Source organism: Rhinatrema bivittatum, chromosome 1, assembly GCF_901001135.1.
Source record: "Rhinatrema bivittatum chromosome 1, aRhiBiv1.1, whole genome shotgun sequence".
Lineage (NCBI taxonomy): Eukaryota > Metazoa > Chordata > Amphibia > Gymnophiona > Rhinatrematidae > Rhinatrema > Rhinatrema bivittatum.
Window position 1 is genome coordinate 273,436,440 of NC_042615.1, and position 19,463 is coordinate 273,455,902.

The 19,463-nt window shown below is 45.1% G+C and overlaps 1 protein-coding gene across 8 annotated transcripts in view; it reads right to left on the reverse strand.

Moving 5' to 3' along the window:
* The window catches only part of LOC115087513 (dynactin subunit 1-like), a 281,663-nt gene that overhangs the window by 16,905 nt on the left and 245,295 nt on the right, over positions 1-19,463 (reverse strand). For all 8 annotated transcript variants that reach the window (XM_029594829.1, XM_029594819.1, XM_029594856.1 and 5 more), the window contains 2 exons: positions 12,479-12,612; positions 436-625 (listed from right to left, as the gene is read on the reverse strand). In XM_029594829.1, coding sequence (XP_029450689.1) covers positions 436-625; positions 12,479-12,612 — 324 coding nt within the window. The remainder of the gene's footprint in view (positions 1-435; positions 626-12,478; positions 12,613-19,463) is intronic.

Below are 19,463 nucleotides of genomic sequence, written 5' to 3' on the forward strand. Positions count from 1 at the left end.
TCACGCGCACACACACACGCTTGCTTTCTCTGGTGTAAACACGCTCTCACATAGGATCACGTAGCTGACAACCATACCGGGTTGGGAAGGTTTATCTCTGCCCAATCCAATGTATAACATGGGGGTGGTACTTGTCATCCCGTTGCGCTGCTTATGGGGGTTTGCCTCGCCACCCCCTCAGTCACTATGTCCTGTGCACTCATACAGGTTAGACACCTCAAAAGCCAGCTAAGTGTATATCTTGCCTAGAACGGAGAGGATTGCGCTGAGGTGTCCTTTGGGATTTCCCAAACCTTATTTTATCACCCTGAAGCTACAATTAATACCGTCCAGAGCTATAAAAGAGGTCAGTATCAGACAGAGAACAAGGATCCAGGAACCAATTTCATCTTTTTCCTAAACAATGAGTAGTAATATTTCTCCCAGTGGCCAGACCTGTTCTCTTGTGTGTGATGTCCACCACCTTGGCATTGGCGCTCATTTGCTGCAGTGCTTCAAGCAGCTGACTCGTCTTTCGATATAAGGTGCTGGAGATTGCATCACCTGCCCGACTTTCTTTGGGAACTGCAAGCTTTGGGACTCGCAGAGGTGGCAATGCACCAAGTTCAGCATTCATCTGAGCTGCCTACAGGGAGATGACAAAAGAGCTATAGTAAGAATGTATATTTGTCAGTGGGAGCGCATGGTGAGAACACGTGTGGGAGAAATAGGCATTTTGGGCTTCGTGTAGCCTAGGAGAGTTTGTATATCTCGGAAATAAAATGAAAGAATACAAGAGAAGGTGCTTGTGGTTTATAAAAGCCTTAGAAGCACTTGATGCAACAACCTTATAGCTCTCTATTTGCCATTTTATTCAAATGTTCCTGCAGGCAGGCCCATTAGCCTAATGTGGTATAGGCTAGAAGCTACAGTATTTCCCATCTCAGACAAGGTCCTTATACAAGTTTAAAAGTGGATCATCTTAGGGGTGGTGTTAGGCAACCTATTCCCAGAATTTTGTTCTATGTGATGGCCCTGCCTACAGTGTATCATGTAACCTAAACAGAAAATGTTCAGGTATATCTGGCAAATATCACTCTTATGAAAATATTGAAAAACACTACAGGAAGGGAATACATTAGTCCCAGGATCAGAAAGATTTATTTGATTTTAAACAATTTACTTGCATAAACTGGCTATCTTAAAATTTCCCTCAACCAATTTTGAGGGTACCAAACAACACAAATTACCCTTCTCTGGGCACGAGAAGGGGGAATGTGCTCAGTACTGGGGATGCTGAAGCACCCACAGGGATGGCAGCTATGTCCTTAATACGGCAAAAAGATTGTGTGTTCTTCCCTACTGCATTTAGGAGAGGCATTCCTAGAGGCATGTTTAGGTCCGGGTGGAAAACGTGTGTAGATTACATTTTCAACTGTGTGTTATTTTCCAGCAAAACTTTACATGCCCTAAGGCGCAATGCAGCACACTTCAAAATTGAAGAGAAATTACTACTTACCTGATAATTTCCTTTTCTTTAATGAAGACAGGTTAATCCACGACCAGTAGGTTATGCATCTCTAGCAGCAGATGGAGACTGAGCAAAGCTGCTATCATGGTATGTGTACCCCTGCACTGATATCAGCCTGCCAGTATTCTCTGCAAAAACCAACTGTGGACAATTAAACAATACGTTATCATAACTATTAACAGACAACCAATCAAACTCTCAGTTAAAAGGAAACCACTGAGCTCAGACATTGAGTGTAATATTGCTAATCTAAGAGCTGGATCTGACACTTACCAGTAATCCCTGAAAACGCAGCTACTCAGGAGGACAATAGCACCACCATCCGACAGGAAGGAGGTTTAAACTTGTCTTCACTAAAGAAAAGGAAATTATCAGGTAAGTAGTAATTTTTCCTTTCTTAGCATTCAGACAGGTTAAACCATGACCAGTGGGATGTACCATAGCTACTCCTGAAGAGGGCAGGAGGCTGCCTGCGGTCCAATCAACACCATATGCGCGAAGCCTGCGACTTCACGGGCCTGCACATCCAAGCAGTAATGCCTGGAAAAGGTGTGTAAGGAGGACTACATCGCAGTCTGGCAAATCTTGACGGGAGACAACAATCTAATCTCCGTCCATGACACTGCCTGAGCCCTAGTGAAATGAGCCCTAACCTAACTAGGCAAAGGCTGCTTAGCATCCACATAAGCAGCCATTGATAACCTCCTTAATCCAGTGGGCTATTGTAGCCTGTGATGCTGGCTCACTCTGTTTATACCCACCATGGAGTACAAACAGCCAGTCCGTCTTCCTGAGAGGTTTAGAAACCTCCAAATACCTCATGATATGCCGCTTGACATCCAAGGTCTGTAACAGACGATATTCATCCACATCTCTCTCCCTGTCTGGTGTCGGCAGGGAAATCAATTGATTCAAGTGAAAATCTGAGACCATCTTTGGCAAAAAAAGATGGAACAGTTTACAACTGGACTGCCCTTGAAGTCACTCGCAGGAACTTTTCCTGGCAAGACAAAGCCTGCAGTTTGGAAACTCTACGCACAGAACACATCCTCAAAGTAAGTAACCTCAAGGTGAGGCTACACAGTGGTTGAAAGGTGGGACGTGCCTGAAAATCCAGAACCAGGTTAAGAATAAACCGCAAGATGCTTCACCCTTTTCAAGAACCTGGCCACATCATCACCATTCACCTGACCTTGGAAACAGGCAAGAGCCACCCCCAGTACCTTCAAGGAATTAAGGGTCAAGCCCTTAATCAACCTATCCTGCAAAAAATCCAAAATGAGCGAGATCTTAACCAAACGAGGATGAACCCCTCATTCTCACAACAAGCCTCAAACACTCGCCAAACCTGAACATAGGCTAAGGAAGCTGAGAACTTTTGAGCTTGAAGCAAGGTGGAAATCACAGCAGTGGAATATCTACGCTTCAGCAACTGAGCTCTCTCAAGGGCCATACTGTATGACAAAATAGTCAGATCTTTGTGAATAGGCTCCTGCAATAGCAGATACCTATGGACCAGTAATCAGAGAGGAGAGTCTACCAGGAGCCTCCGAGATCTGCAGACCACAGCCTCCTGGGCCAATCTGGTGCCACCGCAAGCACCAACCTGATGTGTGTCTCGATTCTCCAAATCATTCTGCCCAACATGGGCCATGGGGAAAAGGCATATAAAAGCTTGCCTTCCGGCCACTCCTGCATAAGGGCATCGATACTCAAAGACTTCAGATCTCTCCTGCGACTGAAGAAGTGAGGAACCTTCACATTGTGTGATGTCACCAGCAATTCTCGAAACAGAGGGGGTCCCAGTGGTCCACTATGTGCTGGCATACTTTGATTTACAATTTCCATTCTCCTGGACCCCAGACTCTATTTGCTGAGAAAGGTGGCTCTTACATTGGCTTTTCCTGCAATGTGTGAGGCTGAGATCTCCTGAAGATGTACTTCTGCCCATTCCATGAGTTGGGCTATTTCCTGCTATATTTGCTGGTTCTTGGTTTCTCCCTGGCAATTGATGTAAGCTACCATCGTCCCATTATCAGACATCATTCGAATCACTCAAACCTTAAAATGGTTGACGAATCGCAAGCATGCCAACCAAACAGCAAGGGCTTTTAGCCCAGCAGTTCTCAACCGGTGTGTTGTGGCACACCAGGGTGTCGCCAAGCACCAGCAGGTGTGTCGCACACTTCTTGGTCTCCCACTGCTCTTCCTTTCCTCTCCTCACCCCAGCAAGATGCACACAGTTCTTTAACAAACACTGCCACTGTTCCTGCCCGTACTATCAGCACTTTCAAGCCCAGAGTAGAACAGCAGCAGTGTTTATGGAAGCTGGCACAACAACATGGCCTTTTCTTTGTCCTGCCCCTGAGGCCTTGAAGAAGAAGTGATGTTTACCAGGCACGCGGGAAGAAGAAAGGGCCATGCTGCTGCTGCAGAAATCGTGTCCCAAGACTCTCCATGGCCCCGCAGATGTAAGAAAGCAGCACTCGGCTGTTTGCCTGTGCTGCGATCATCACGGTGCAGAGCAGTCAGCTGAGAATGTAGCTGGAGGGATTTTCTGCCATGCAACTGTTTGGGAAATATGTTGATTAGCTGCCTTGGGTCTGCGGCAATTAACATTTTTTTAATATGGCTCCTGATCCAGATCTACAGGTCCCGCTGATGTTATCACTGACATCAGCAAGATTGTGGCCTAAATCGTAAGACCCCCAATGCCTTCTGCAGTTTCCCTCTCTCTTTCTCGTACCAGCACTAAGCTCAGAGACGCAACTGCGGCCAAGTTCATTGTGGGAGGGCACGCAGCTGTCCATTCCAGTCCTTCCCTTCGGGAACACTTCCTGCCTCACCTCAGGCTATGGGGAACCTACACCTGGCTCCTGCAGTTCAAAATGCAGCCTCATCATATCACGGGGAGCCTGTTATTGGCTTCCCGGGCACTGCATATTCACAGCCTACAGCTCTATTCTCAGCCCCTCCTCCCTGCAGTCTCTGCACTGTGGGAGCTTCCCCTGCCTCCTGCAGCTAGAATCGTGGCCTTTCTGCTCTTGGCCACTCACCCATGCGACCAATAATGGCCCACAGAGAGATTGTTACTGACTCCCGCAGCCCTTGCACATCACGGCTACTTGATGGATTTCCCAAACAGCCGCATGGCAGGAAATCCCCGCGGCAACATTCTCAGCTAACTGCTCTGTGCTGCGATGATCACAGCACAGGCAAAAACTGAGGGCTGCCTTCTTACTGCTGCAGGGCCGGGGGTAAGTCACTCCTGCAGCAGTTCCCAGCCTGTCAACTGCTTTAATAGCAGCATACTGGCTGCCTTGTGCTATAACTGCCATGTGTGCTGGGGGTGGGGGTGAGTGAGACAGAAAGAGTGAGTCAGCATGTGTGTAAGTGTATGAGAGAATGTGTGTGATTGTGTAAGTAAGAGAGAAAAAATGTGTGACAGCAAGAGACTGATCAGGGGGGTGATTGGTGTGTGTGTGTGAGAATAAGAGAGTGGTCAGGGAGGTGACTAGTGTGTGTGTGTGTGTGTGTGTGTGTGTGTGTGAGAGAGAGAGAGAGAGTGGTCAGGGAGGTAACTGGTGTATGTGAGCAGAAGAGATCGGTCAGGGGTGTGACTGGTATGTATGTGAGAGAGAGAGATTGGTCAGGGGTATGACTAGTATGTATGTATGTGAGAGAGAGATCGGTCAGGGTTGTGACTGGTATGTATGTATGTGAGAGAGAGAGATATTGGTCAGGGAGGTGACTTTGTGTGTGTGTGTGTGTGTGTGACAGAAAGATGACTGGTGTGCGAGTGACAGAAAGTGTGTTTGTGTGTGTGTGTGACTAGTCGTGAGCCCTAAGAAAGAGGAGCGTCAGAACAGAGCTTCAGCAGCCATTGCTGCTTCTGATGTGTGCTATGGCCTACAAGAGAAAGGAGTAGGAGAGTTGCCGGAGAGGATAAGTAAATGTGGCTTTTTAAGTTTATCTTTCTTGATTGACCGCCATTTTAATTATTGGGTATTATGTGATGTGTCTGCTGTTTGAAATATTTTACTGGTGTTTAGAGAATTTTTAATAATTTTGTAAGTTTTTAATGATTGGATGTTAATCTATTTATCAGCTGTTTTGAAACATTCATTACATTTATTCTAGTTTTAGAATTATTATTTTATATTACTTGAGAAATATATAAATAGAAATGTGGAGACAAAAACTGAACTGGAAACAGCAAGAAGCCAGACTGAGTGTATGCAGTGCAACAATGGAAAAACAAAATCATTAACCTGATGGTCACTTTATTCTGTATCTGTGTTCTGCGTATGTAACCCAGGTAAAGGTATTCTGCAAGCTTGTAGTTTCTGTGTAGGGATCTGTAGCAGCTTGGCTTGTTCTGTTTCCTCCTAGGAAGTATATTGGTGTTTAGGGCCTGGTTAAATATTTGTAGTGTTGCCTTTTCATAGGTAGAGTTGGTACTATTTGAACGAGTTCCATAATCCAGGTGTAACTTTTTGCGCATTAGTTTGTGCACATTATTGCAGATCCTGGGAGTCTATTAGGTGCTATATTTCTGTTTCCATTTCTTCAGTTTTGCACTGCATGCAGAGTGGCTTTTTTGGGTTTCCATTCCAGTTTGTTACCATTTTTGTAATTTGCGGTCTTTCTGTACTTGGTGAAGGTCAATTCTATGTGTGTGACCGAGATGAAGTATTTTACTAGCATGTAGGCATTTGTATCAATATTATTTGTTGTGCTTTCTCAATAGGACATGTATTGGTGGTAAATTACTGTTTTTTCATAAGGAGGGCTATTGCACCTGGTAGGAGAGAGTGTTTATGTTGCTGTTACTGAGATGATACCAGAAGTAACTTTTTTGCATGGTAAATTGAAAGGGGAATGTTCTAGTTCTGTTCTGCACCCATTGTTGGGGGGTCAGGGCGGTTCCTGTAGATACAGAGTATATGTTTATATTTAGCCCCGTGACAGTCATGTGTTCTGTGTCATGCATGTGAGAACCATCTGTCAGGTGTGTCCCGACAGAAAAAAGGTTGAGAACCCTGTTCTAGCCAACTGATGCTGCAGAGTGACTCCTCTGTACTCCAGCGCCCCTGCATTGTAAACTCCTGTTAGTGAGCTTCTCAACCCTGGAGGCTTGCATCCATTGAGAGTACTAGCCAGTCCGGTATTTGTAGGGGGGAACACCTTCACCTGATCTCAGCCTGTCCCGGCCAAAAATAAAGTCTGTCTCCGGCTGGAGACTGCAAAGTCTTCACTGCCGGGTGGAGACTGCAAAACCTTCACTGCCGCGCTTGGATTCCTGTACCCGCTAGCCTCTCAGCTGTTTCTCTCTCTACGGCTAAGTCCACACCGGAAAACCAGCTACCGCACTAAGGCACTCTGTTGAGGGAGGAATCCATAGACATCACCTCAGGGAAACTTGAATGAGGGCGGGACTATAAGGTATCACAACAGGAGAGTGGGGTGAATTAATTTCCTTTTCTCCTTCGAAAAATGTTTTGGGGTTTTTTTTGTTTTTTTTTTAAGCAATCCCCAGTAGGGAGATGCACGTCCACCATCTGCTGGAGATGGAGAATAGTAGCAGGCTGATTTCTGTGCAGGGATAAATATACCTTGACATCTTCTTTGCTCTGTCTCCATCTGCTGGTAGCTGTGCATAACACCCTGGTAGTGGATTAACCTGTCTGAATGCTAAGAAAAGGAAAATTGATTCTTATATGCTAATTTTCATTCCTGTAGTACCACGGATCAGTCCAGACAGTGGGTTGAGCCTCCTGTCCAGCAGATGGAGACAGAGAAAAACTCAGAGTATCCTATATCAGGAGAGTGCTCCCCTGTGTCCCTTCAATATAAACGTTATCAAAGCAGAAAAGTAAGTTAACCAGAGTAAGATCAAGCAAGTAACAAGAACATGTAATATTCAAACTGTAATTAGAAAAACCAAACAATGGAAAGAACCACTCTTAGATATATATCTATCTGGTAGATACTTCTGGTGCCTTATGGTTCTGATATGAAGTAGATATTGCCAAACTCCGTTAGTGAAAGAATTTCGAGCGGATGAGTCAGAATTAGAAAATAGCCAGGGTGGACGTCTGGCTCCACTGACTGACGTGAAAAGGGGACACGACCTTTGGTAAAAAGGAAGGTACCGTTTTAAGGGAAACGCCGGAATCAGAGAAGCAAAGAAAAGGCTCCCTACAAGACAAGGCTTGGAGCTCTGACACTTTCCTGGCCGAGCAAATAGAGACTAGAAATACCGTCTTAAGGGTTAGATCCTTAAGCGTGGCCCGCCAGAGGGGTGTGAAGGGTGCCTTGCAAAGGACTCTAAGCACTAAGTTAAGGCTCTATGAAGAACAAGTAGCCCGGACAGGCAGGTTCAAATGCTTGGCCCCTTTGAGGAATCGAACGACATCCGGAACCGAGAGCCGAAACCTGTATTCACAAGGAACTGAAAGACAAATCTTTGGAGAAGCCATTCTGCAGGAAGGAGAGGACCTGGGACACTGGAGCCTTATGCACAGATAATCCGGATGCGGCACACACATTCTCAAACACTCTCCATACCCGAACGTAAGCAAGAGAGGTAGAAGTCTTAAGGGCCCGCAACAGAGTGGATATAACATCCTCCTTATATCCCTTCTTCCTCAGATGTCGCTGCTCAAAAGCCAGGCTGCTAGACAAAAGCAATTTGCCTGATTGAAAAATACTGGTCCTTGGCGGAGCAGGTTTGGGAGGTGACTGAGGCAAAGAGGATCATCCATCATGAGGTTCACTAGATCCACGTATTATGGTCTCTGAGGCTACTCTGGCGCCACGAGAATGACCGGCCCCCTGTGGAGTTCTATCCTTCTGAGTACCTTTCCCACCAGAGGCCAAGGCAGGAACACGTAGAGAAGAACGTCGTGAGGCCAGGGAAGAACCAGGGCATCCACCCCTTCGGAGCAGTGCTCCCGTTTGCGGCTGAAGAATCTTGGAGCCTTCACATTCTTTAGGGTGGCCATCAGGTCTAAGTGGGGGGCTCCCCACGTGCGCACAACCAGATCCATCGCCTCTTTGGACAACTCCCACTCTCCGGGGTCTAGGTCCTGACGATTTAGGAAGTCGGCCTGAACATTCTCCTTCCCCGCAATGTGGGAGGCAGCCAGTGGATCCAGATGGCGCTCCGCCCAAGAGAACAGCTTGCTGGCTTCCAGGGCCACCAGATGACTCCTGGTGGCACCCTGGCGATTGATATAAGCTACTGTGGTGGTGTTGTTGGAAAGGACTCGCACCGCAGGAAGGTCTTGAGTGCCAGATGTACCGCTCGGGCCTCCAGATGATTGATGTGCCACCGGGCTTGGACTGGGGACCATTGTCCCTGGGTAGACTGATTCTGACACACCACTCCCCAGCCATAGAGGCTGGCATCTGTCATAACAATAATCCACCGAGGCGTCTTCAGAAGCATCCCCTTCAACAGGTGAGTGAGAGAGCCACCACTGCATGCTGGCGATGATAGAGTCGGAGAGCGGTAGGGGTGTCTGAAACTCCTCCAAGACCGGCTTCCAGCGAGACAGCAAAGCTTTCTGCAAAGGACGCATATGCGCAAAAGCCCAAGGAACCAAATCTATAGTTGAAGCCACAGGGCCTAGGACCTGGAGGAAGCCCCAGGCCGTGGGCACCGAAAGAGATAACAATGTTGTACCTGATCCATGAGCTTGAGCGCCCGGGCCTCGAGTTCCAACACTTTTCCCATGCGGGTGTTGAAGCATGCTCCGAGGATTTCTAGGACCTGAGAGGGCTTGAGGTTGCTCTCGGAGAAACTGATTAACCACCCAAGAGAGGAGAGGAGAGACAAGACCCTGTTGACAGCTACTGAGCAGACCTTCTCTGACTTTGCCCGAATGAGCCAGTCGTCCAGGTAAGGATGGACTAGGAATCCCTCCTGCTGGAGGAAGGGCGCTACTACCACCATAACTTTGGTGAATGTGCGAGGAGTGGTAGAGCAAGCCCGGAACTGGTAGTGCCGTCCCAGGATGTTGAAACGAAGATACTTCTGGTGTTCCTGGCGGATCAGGATCCGTCGAGAGAGGAAAGGAATTCACCAGAGTGAACCGCCACTATGACTGCCCTCAGGGTCTCCATCTGAAAATGGGGGACCTTGAACACCTTGTTGATTCTCTTGAGGTCCAGGATCGGTCAAAAAGAGCCATCCTTTTTGGGGACGATGAAGTATATGGAACACTGGCCAGATCTCTGTTCCTCCAGGGGGACCGGGACTATGGTGCCGAGCTCCTGAAGCCTGGCTAGAGTCTGGCACTCCGCTGGACGCCTTTCGACTCCCGCAGGGAGAGATTAAGTAGCGGTCTGGGAGATCTCGAGCAAATTCCAAAGCGTAGCCTCTTTAGATTACCTCGAGGATCCACCGATCCGATGTAATTTTGACCCATTCCTCGTGAAACAGGGACAGACATCCACCTAAGTTGGGAACAGAGGAATGGGCCGGCCGCATCTCATTGGGAGGACTTCGTGGCTGATCCTTGAGGATGGCTATCCCAGAATGGGTGTCGTCCACGAAAGGAATGAGACTATGATTGCGATCTAGTGGAGGCCTGTCTTTGGGACGGTCCCCATGGCTTGTTGTATCTGCGCTCTCCCCTGAAACATGAGCACGAAGGAAAAAAGGACTTGAACTGTTTAGGGCGGTCCTCTGGCAGCTTATGAACCTTGTTGTCTCCCAAGGATTTAATAAGCTGTTCCAGGTCCTCACCAAAAAGCAACTTACCCTTAAAGGATAGAGTGCCCAACTGTGATTTAGAAGAGGAGTCTGCTGCCCAATTCCGCAGCCAGAGGAGCCGTCTGGCCGCCACCGCAGAAGCCATGGCTCTAGCCTGCACCCTCAGAAGATCAGAGGGCATCTGCCCATATGCAATTGCGGCTTCCAGTCGCTCCGCCTCTGCAGATGGGAGGTCCTGGGTGCTGAGTAGTTGCTGAACCCACCTGAGGCTCGCCCGCTGCATGAGACTGCTACAGACTGTCACTTGAACACCGAGCGCTAGGACTTCAAAAATCCTCTTGAGATGTACCTCCAACTTTCGATCCTGAAGGTCCTTCAAAGCCATCGCTCTCACCACCGGGATGGTGGTTCTCTTTGTTACAGTGGACACCGAGGTATCCACCTTAGGGATTTTGAGCATCTCGAGGCATTGGTCTGGGAGGGGCTAGAACTTGTCCATTGCCCTGCCCACCTGTAACCCAGATTCCGGAGCTTCCCATTCACGGAGCAGTAATTGCATTAACATAGGATGAAAAGGGAAGGTCCGTGGAGGGGCTCTCAGTCCTGCCAGGACAGGGTCCACGTTACTGGAAACCGGGGTACTCGTGGCATCCTCTGGAGGGGCTTCGATACCCAATTCAGCTAGAACAAAAAGGTATAAGTGGGTCCAGCTCCTCCCACTGGAATAAGTGCAGGACATGAGGGTCGTCGCCTTCTACCGGGGGATTCAGAGACATAGAATCTGCAACCGGATCAGGGTCCAGAAGCTGAGGAGGGGTAGTGGGATCCGGCGGGTTTTGTACTCCTGGAATAGTCCAAACCCGATTGGACCCCTGAGAATCCGGAAGCTTAGGTGCCTTGTCAGGAGACACCCTAGGCAACTTTGCAGGAGGAGGGCCTAAAGGAACCTGCAGGGGAGGGGGGTCTTTGGGGGGGAACATCCTGTTGCAGTAAACTAGCGACATAGGCTTTATGCATTAAAATTACATAATCAGATGTGAAATGGGAGGGGGCTTTCCCTGGTTTTGGAGGAGGGAAAACATCATCCTGAGGATCAGGAACCACATCTGGAGAGTCCACAGGGCTTAAATCTGGTGAAGATTGAAGATTTAGAGAAGCCCTTCCCCCATCTGGCAAAGAACTAGGCTGGAGCTCTGCATTCAAAATGGCCACCGTTCCCGCGGTTTTCAGGGACGGGGCCTGCCTAGCAGTGCGCTTGCCAGCTTGAACTGAATTTTCGGATGGAGACCCTGAGGGCAGTCATTATTTCTGAGGCACAGCTGAGTTTGTCGGTATAGAGGAGGGTTCTTCCCCACCGATCAAACAATTCGAGCACCCCCCCCCCCCCCCCATGGGAGAGCCGCAATGCCGGCTCTCCACATGCTAGACAAAATGGCGACTGAGGCATCGGGGGGAGCGAGGAGTTACCGAGGGAAAAAAGAATCCTCTTTTGCTGTGCTGCCGGGAGCAGGAGAAGAGAAATCAGCTCACCGCTCCTTTCCCACTGAGCTGCAGGAGCTGCTGGTCCTTGTCCAAGGTACTGAAAGGGTATAAAATGCACTTACTGCTATTTTTTATTTTTTTTTTACAACAGCTTAAAGGGGCAGAAGAATGTACATCACTAAACCCAGGAGACCCGAGGGGGGAGGGACTGGACCACCACTATCACCCCAGCCAGGTAAGCGGTCACTGGGAAAATGGGTCCTAGGCTGAATCAATCAAGGGGACAGGTCCCCCTAGGCCCAATCCAGAGCTAGAAGCAGAACAAACTGCTTCACAATATCTTTCCCCCTTTTTTTTTTTTTTTTAAATGAGAATTAAACTAGTATTTGCTTGATCCTAAAGCAGAGAAGGGAGGGCGAAAAAGAAAAACTTCCGCAAACCAAAACTGCTACAAGCAAGGGAATCACAGGTTCTGCTATCTGCATCTGCTGGAGACAGAGAAATACTGAAGGGACACAGGGGGAGCACTGTCCTGATATAGGATACCCTTTGAGTTTTTCTCTGTCTCCATCTGCTGGACAGGAGGCTCAACCCACTGTCTGGACTGATCCAGGTATGTACAGGGAAAGGGCATGCTCACTTTCTCTTTGAAATTTGGTACAATGTCCCAATGGGTAAGAAGTACCCATGAGGTTTGTCCCAATACAGACAAGTTGAAAATTGCCCCCCACCCCCACCCACTGAGCATGCAAAAATTCTCTGACCTTCAGCCTGTTGTTCTCATGTTTCAGGTGGTTGAGGGAGAGCCGCAGTGCATCAATCTGCTGCAGGAGGAGAGGAGAGTCCTTCACCTGGACGGGGCCAGAGGCACTTCCCATCAACTGACCAGAACTCATGGCTGGAAATATAACCCAAGGCAGAGAGCATATCAAATTAAGACTTTACAGACACAAAAATAAAGACCGAATACTGACAGCAAGTCCTTCTGCTTACATCAGAGCAGATCCTTCCACCTGCTCAGTGAGAGAGGGTCCTGGCCAGGCTGTTGTGGGAACATGGCCACATCCTGGCCGCCTGATGCAGAGCTACAGCTGCACAAATTACCCATTGCGTGTCCCTTTTAGCGTAGCAGCTCATTTGGCTATTGCATCAAGGGCCCAGAAGAGGCGGAAGTGTGTGCATTCAAAAAATGCGTGCCCGGTTTGGATTCACGTTTTTTTACGCGATGATATTGCATTGGCCTGATTATTTGAATTGTTCTGAAAGGTACCATGTAGGTAAGCAAAACAGACTGTTCATTCATGGGATAGAGACACACATATTCGTCACTGCTTTTTTTTACTTCAGTATTTTTAAAATTGCTAAAAAAAAAATTAGTATGGTTATACTAAACTAAAAAGTTATCTCAACTACCTTAGATGATACTTTAATTTTCCCATATGTTCCAAAAATAAAACAAATCATACACCGCCTCCAAGAATTAACTCTAATGAAACAGAACATGTTCAGTTTCACAACTAATTTATTATAACCCCCACCCCACCAAAACAGAAAGCACACATACACCAGACCTGGTTACAAAACTTTACATGTCAGTCAGCAAGGGACTATGTTCATGGACCAAAAGAATTCTGCCTGTTCCTAAAAATGATGAAGAGCTATTTTCTAATTTTGCTGTGTACCTTTATTTTTTTTTCTCTTGCTCTGTGAATTTTAATGGGCTTTTTTTTTAACCTGATCAAAATCATTATTGTCTTATTTTATTGGAAGATTTTTTTTCTTCTTATTGAAGTCTTAGGTTGTGAAACCTTTTTAAAGGCCCAATAAAAAAAAGATGTAATACCTGAACTCTTGCGCCTTCTCTGACGAGTTCTCCAAAACTCAGTTATTACAACATCTTTTGTTTGTTGGTCCTTTATAACGGTGTCTCAGTCTAAGACTTCCGTTTTCTCCAGGATGAATATGGCTGCTAGCACTCTACACTTTAATTGAAATTGCAATTAAAGATAGTGTTTATTGGGGTCTATGTACCAATCCATTTTAGCCATAACACAAGTGTAAGCTAACACAGATGTACAGTACAAGTGTGCCGAATGTTAACTTCATTAAAAATGTGTTCACATTAATTTTTAACACGACTTCCTATTTTAAATAACCAAATACCATGGTAATTAAGCTTATTGCCACGGCGTTTACAAAACATAATTTCAGCTACCTCGGCCATGTTACCAAGAGAAATTTAGTCACACCTCCTGAGGCTTAGTTACCAGCTCGTATGCCAGCCCAGTTGGGACAGCAACAGGTAAGACCAAAGAAGGGGCAGTGTCCTTGACCGCTCCCCATGCCGCTTAAGGTGGGAAGACCCCCAAACCCCTGGCCTCTCCCACCCAAACTGGATCAGGGAAGAAGACAGGTGCAAGACAGTGTCCTTCCTCTAGCCTGCTGCATCACTGGACCAACATTTTGCATATTCCATTACAAGTGCAAGGCAAAAAAGCCACCCTTCAACACTGGACCAGCGAAGTGACAGGAAGAAAAGTGGCTCACTACGTTCTGCTGCTTTTCCGGTTCAGGGGAATGGATGGATGCATTGGTTGCTGGAAGTCTTGCCATCGGTGCAGATGGGAGTGGCCTTGATGTCGGTGGGGGAGGTTGGCATTGATTTGATGGGGTTTCTTGCTAACTTCAGGGGAAGTGAGGGTGCAGAAAGATCCAACTTTGACCAGCTTGGAGAAATAACTTGGAAAGAGATGAAGAGAGGTGGGACCAATGTGGACTACAGAAACTTCCAGGGAGCACAATTATCTTTTTTTAAAGCCTGCACTAAAACTGTCATATTTCATGTTACATACTGGTATTAATGTGCATTAGTATTTTTTCTGATTGTTATCATTGTTTACAGTGTCATATAAATGAAGATCACAGTAGCACAGAAAGGGAGATTTAGCATTTTGGAACCATTGCATAGCAGTTGTAATGGTTGACCTAGTGCAGTGGTTCTCAACCCAATCCTTAGAATATGTCTAGCCAGTTGGATATTCAGGATATCTAAAATGAATATATAATTAATTTGCATGCAAATCTATCATGTCTGTTCACTGTGGATTTCCTGAAAATCATTGGCTGAGTCCTAAGGACTTGGTTGACTGTCCTAGCAGATTCTGCTTGGGTTTAAGTAAAGGGACAAAAACCCTGTCTGCTATAGAAAGAAGGCTGATGATGCTTAAGATTTAAGTTAAGGCTGTTGGAAATTTCATTTTCCTATTACTGCAAGTACCTAAGGTATATGAACTGGAGTCTGGAATAGGCATTTGAAGACGCCAAGAAACCAGAGGAGTCAGGACCAATTCCAGCTAAGTGTGAGTTTCACAGAACCAAAGCAAAGGTTCTAAGCTCTGTGGTTTGTGCATTTATCTCACAGTAAGGGTGGGTTTCGGATGACATACAGTTTGTTGATTGTGGTTTCTCCACGGACTTGATGAAGAGCTCATAGCTCTCTAAAGCTAGTCGCAGATGTACTGGATCAAAAGATATCACTTACAACTTATTTCTGCATTTTCTAGTGGAAATCACGGCAACCACAATACTTTGCTCAAGTTTGTGTTAAGAAAATCTTGTGTTTCTTTTGAATATTTTTTCTTTTTGGTATAACTGGCATATTTTAATGGAATGCTTTAATCACAGTTTTGTGTTGGGGGGGGGGGGGGGGCTTTTTTTTTTTTTGCATGGCCCATGCAAAATCCTTAAATCTGGTCTTAGCCGTATAGTTATTTCCTGCACTGTAGCACAGTATCAGTTCTTTTGTGGGTTTAATTATCAGGTGCATCCTTCTAGTACATGTTAGTCATTTTTGTGTGGGGGGAAGGATACAGTGAGGGTTATCAAGGGCAGGAATGTGTACTGTACCTCTCTGCTGTTCTTCTGTATCCCAAAGCGAAAGGGAAGCATACGGAAGATAGACAAGAGAAGGGATTTAAAAAAAACCAAAAGAAATAGAAGTGTGAATAAATACAACCAAAAGCCCAACTGCAAGGTGGTTCAAAAAAAGCAAAACTACTACTGTACAAAAAATATTGTATAAAACAAATATTAACCTCTCCATCTGAAATACATAGTAATGGTTGCTATAAATGAGATTTTTATTTTTTTCCTAAAACTTATCTTATGGGCTAACACCATCAATGTACGATGGGGAAATTTTTGATCAGCTGTCTGTTGGCAAAACCCATGGATCTTTTTCTACCTGCAGAAGCAAATTTTCAAAGAAAAAACAAAACAAACCCAAAGCAAAACATTTTGCATCATCTAGAACTCACTAACAAAACAATAAACTGGTTTGAATCTTACTTAAACAACAGATATTTTCAAGTCCAAATCAATAACACACTTTCAGACAAAGTCTCACTGCTAACAGGTGTCCCACAGGGATCAGCCTTGTCCGCAACACTCTTTAATATTTACTTACTACCAATATGTCATCTACTAGCAGGACTTGGAATCATACATTACATATATGCAGATGATATACAACTACTGTTACCCATTGTAAACAATGAAACTAGCCAATATGTACCTGGAAATAATCAAACAGCTACTAAATCAAATGGAACTGGTCATAAACATTGACAAAACTGAATTCCTACACCTTGAACGCAAAAAGATACATCCTATACAACCCACAATCATAACCAAAAAAAATCAAGCTGTGGAATTAGCATTAAAAGTACGGAATCTGGGAGTAATAATTGACCCTGAATTAAACATGAAACAGCACATCTCTCAGAAATTAAAAGAAGGATACGGTAAACTGATGACACTGAGAAGACTAAAACCCCTGCTAACGATAAACAATTTTCGCCCAGTTCTACAAGCAATGATATTCGCAAGTACAGACTATTGCAATTCTTTGCTACTAGGGCTACCACAATCAACAATTAGACCACTGCAAATATTGCAAAATTCCACTGCTAGAATTTTGACTGGCAAAAAAAGAAGTGACCACATTACTGGAACACTGGCTGAACTATACTGGCTTCCAATTGAACAAAGAATTCAATACAAAGCATTATGTATAATCCACAAACTAATCCACGATGAGAAAGCTGACTGGCTCAATACAGCATTACGTGTACACATCCCAAACAGAAACCTGAGATCCGCCAATAAGGCTCTACTAACCATACCCTCTGTTAAATCAGCACGCCTTACGCAGGTGAGAGAAAGAGCACTGTCACTGGCTGGTCCTGTGCTATGGAACACCATGCCACTCGAGTTGAGATGAAAGAGAGATTTTAAATTATTCAGAACCAACTTGAAAACATGGCTCTATAAACAAGCTTTTTGTATAGACATAGAGAAGGAGAAATACAGCTAAGTGAAAAGGTCGCACCAAGCAAATAAGTTGTTTTTTACCTTAAAATATATCATTACATCAAAATTCAAATCAACATTTCTTAAAATACATATAGATTTAATTTATACACATAGTTTATTATTACGAAAATGTTACCGTACTTTGATGGCACATGGTTAACTTGTAAATCTATACCAATCATATTTTACTTTATCGTGCCTCCATGTAAACCGTTGTGATGGTTACCTAACTTAACGACGGTATAGAAGAATTTTGAAATAAATAAAATAAATAAATCTGATTTCACAGATGGATTTACATGCTGGAAAGTATGCACATAAATTTGAAAATTTTATCTATGCTCATGTTAATCCTCCTCCCCCCTCAACCTCACCACATTTCCTGGATCTCGTATTTTTACCATGACAGATTTTGCCTGCTCTATCCATTGAAAAATTGTCCGCTAAAACAACCGTGCTGAAGTGAAGTAATTCAGCATGGGATAGTGAGTGTGGCAAGCGTTTGTGTTGTGTTAGAAAAAGAAAAACTTGAGGTTATTTGTGTGTCTTTCCCCGCCTTCTCTCCCACAAAAAGAGGTTTTGGTGTCATATTCCAGGCTTTCCACATAGCTGAGATGAATATCAACCATATTTGTCCTAAATACTTACCCAAAAGTGCACAGTGATTTAAAAAAACAACAAAAACACTATATATTCCTTCAAGTTGAAAATATGGGGGAGACCAGCAGGGAGAGAGATGAGCTGGCTGACAGTGGTGACTGCCCTTCCCCCCTACCTGCCTTTTGAAGAGCGTGATCGCTAATATTGCCTGGGGACATCAGTCTCTTTAAAAACAATGTGGCACTGGTGTAGCTGCTGGCCCACAGCTAAAGCCACGCACCTAAAGGACACATTCCTTCTGCCCAATTTGCCTTTTTGAAAGTTTGGGTCTTAATGGGCAAGAAAAGAAAAGGGAAGATTTTTTCATCTGTATTTTCACCTCCCACCAGAGGCCCAATGGATCAACATGTGGTTCGGCAGGATTTTAGTACCAGATTGGACAGCGTACAGGAGACTTCTTCACTGAGTCCAGATGCAAATATACTCCCTCCACAGCCTGTTTTGGATTTGGATCCATCATTGTCCACTTTATTCCTAGGAAATACAAGTTCTCAGAGTAGATTAAGTGGTACTCTACTTAACTTGGTATTTGTGTCCTCCGCCTCTCCTGAAATGGATACTAGACCATTGTCTTCCTCACCCAGTGTAAAACGAAGGGGAGATAAATTAGCTACCACCCCTGAATCTAATTTGGGAAATTTAGACATTGTTTGATGGGACACAGCCAATATGGATTTACCTAAAGGAAGTCTTGTCTCACAAATCTCCTACATTTTTTTGAAGAGCTAAATAAATGTGGACAAAGGTGAACCGGTAGATGTGGTATAATTTGGATTTTCAGAAACCGTTCGACAAAGTCCTGTTTGAGAGGCTTCTAAGAAAACTAAAAAGTCGTGGGATAGGAGGTGATGTCCTTTTTGTGGATTACAAGATGGTTAAAAGACAGGCAACAGAGATTAAATGGTCATTTTTCACAGTGATTTATTCACTTATTGTAAATGAACAAATATAATAAAAATATAAATTAAAAAAACATTGAAAATTCATTGCTTTTGTGTGAAAGGTTGTGTGTGAAACGGTGATGGTGGCTTTATCTTTTTCTTCTACAAGGTTTGTGGCTTTTTCTTCATCCCTTATCCCGGTGGCATGCCGTGAGCAGCACAGGGATCCACACTAGCTTGGAAGGGCTGCTGTTGAGGTGACAGCTGCCTTTATGCTAGAGCTTCAGGTTCAGTGATCTCTGGTGGGAGAAAGCCTGGCCAGCTGTGACAGCCAGGGGATCTGAATCCTCTCAGCTTTCCCACTGAGCCACCTCTCTGCACTATAATCTTTCAAGAATTCAGCTGCGCGACTTACTACCTTCGGCCAGTGTCGCCACACCCATATAACCTCTCTTTTTAAATCTGATTGGATTCCTCTCCATTCCTGCTCCTGCAGACGTTTTGAAGGATGCATCATAACCTGAATGAATTAGATGTTTCCCACCTTTTCCTGCTTCTTGCAATGCAGGAGTGAAACAAGCCATGGAAGCTAAAGAAAGCTGTTGGATCATGTCGTACAGCTTTTGCAAGGAGTTATACATGTATTGCACCATATATAGTTGGTAGGCAGCTATCTTATATTTTAACTTAGCTAATGGGAAAATCTTTTTTTGCCATGGTGTCGACTAACTTTGCATCTTGACCCGGAGGGGTACTAGAATGTACTTTTGAAGGCTTTGCTTTTTTCAAAACAAATTCCACTACTATAAGTTTATGGGGGGAGTTGTATGTTTTG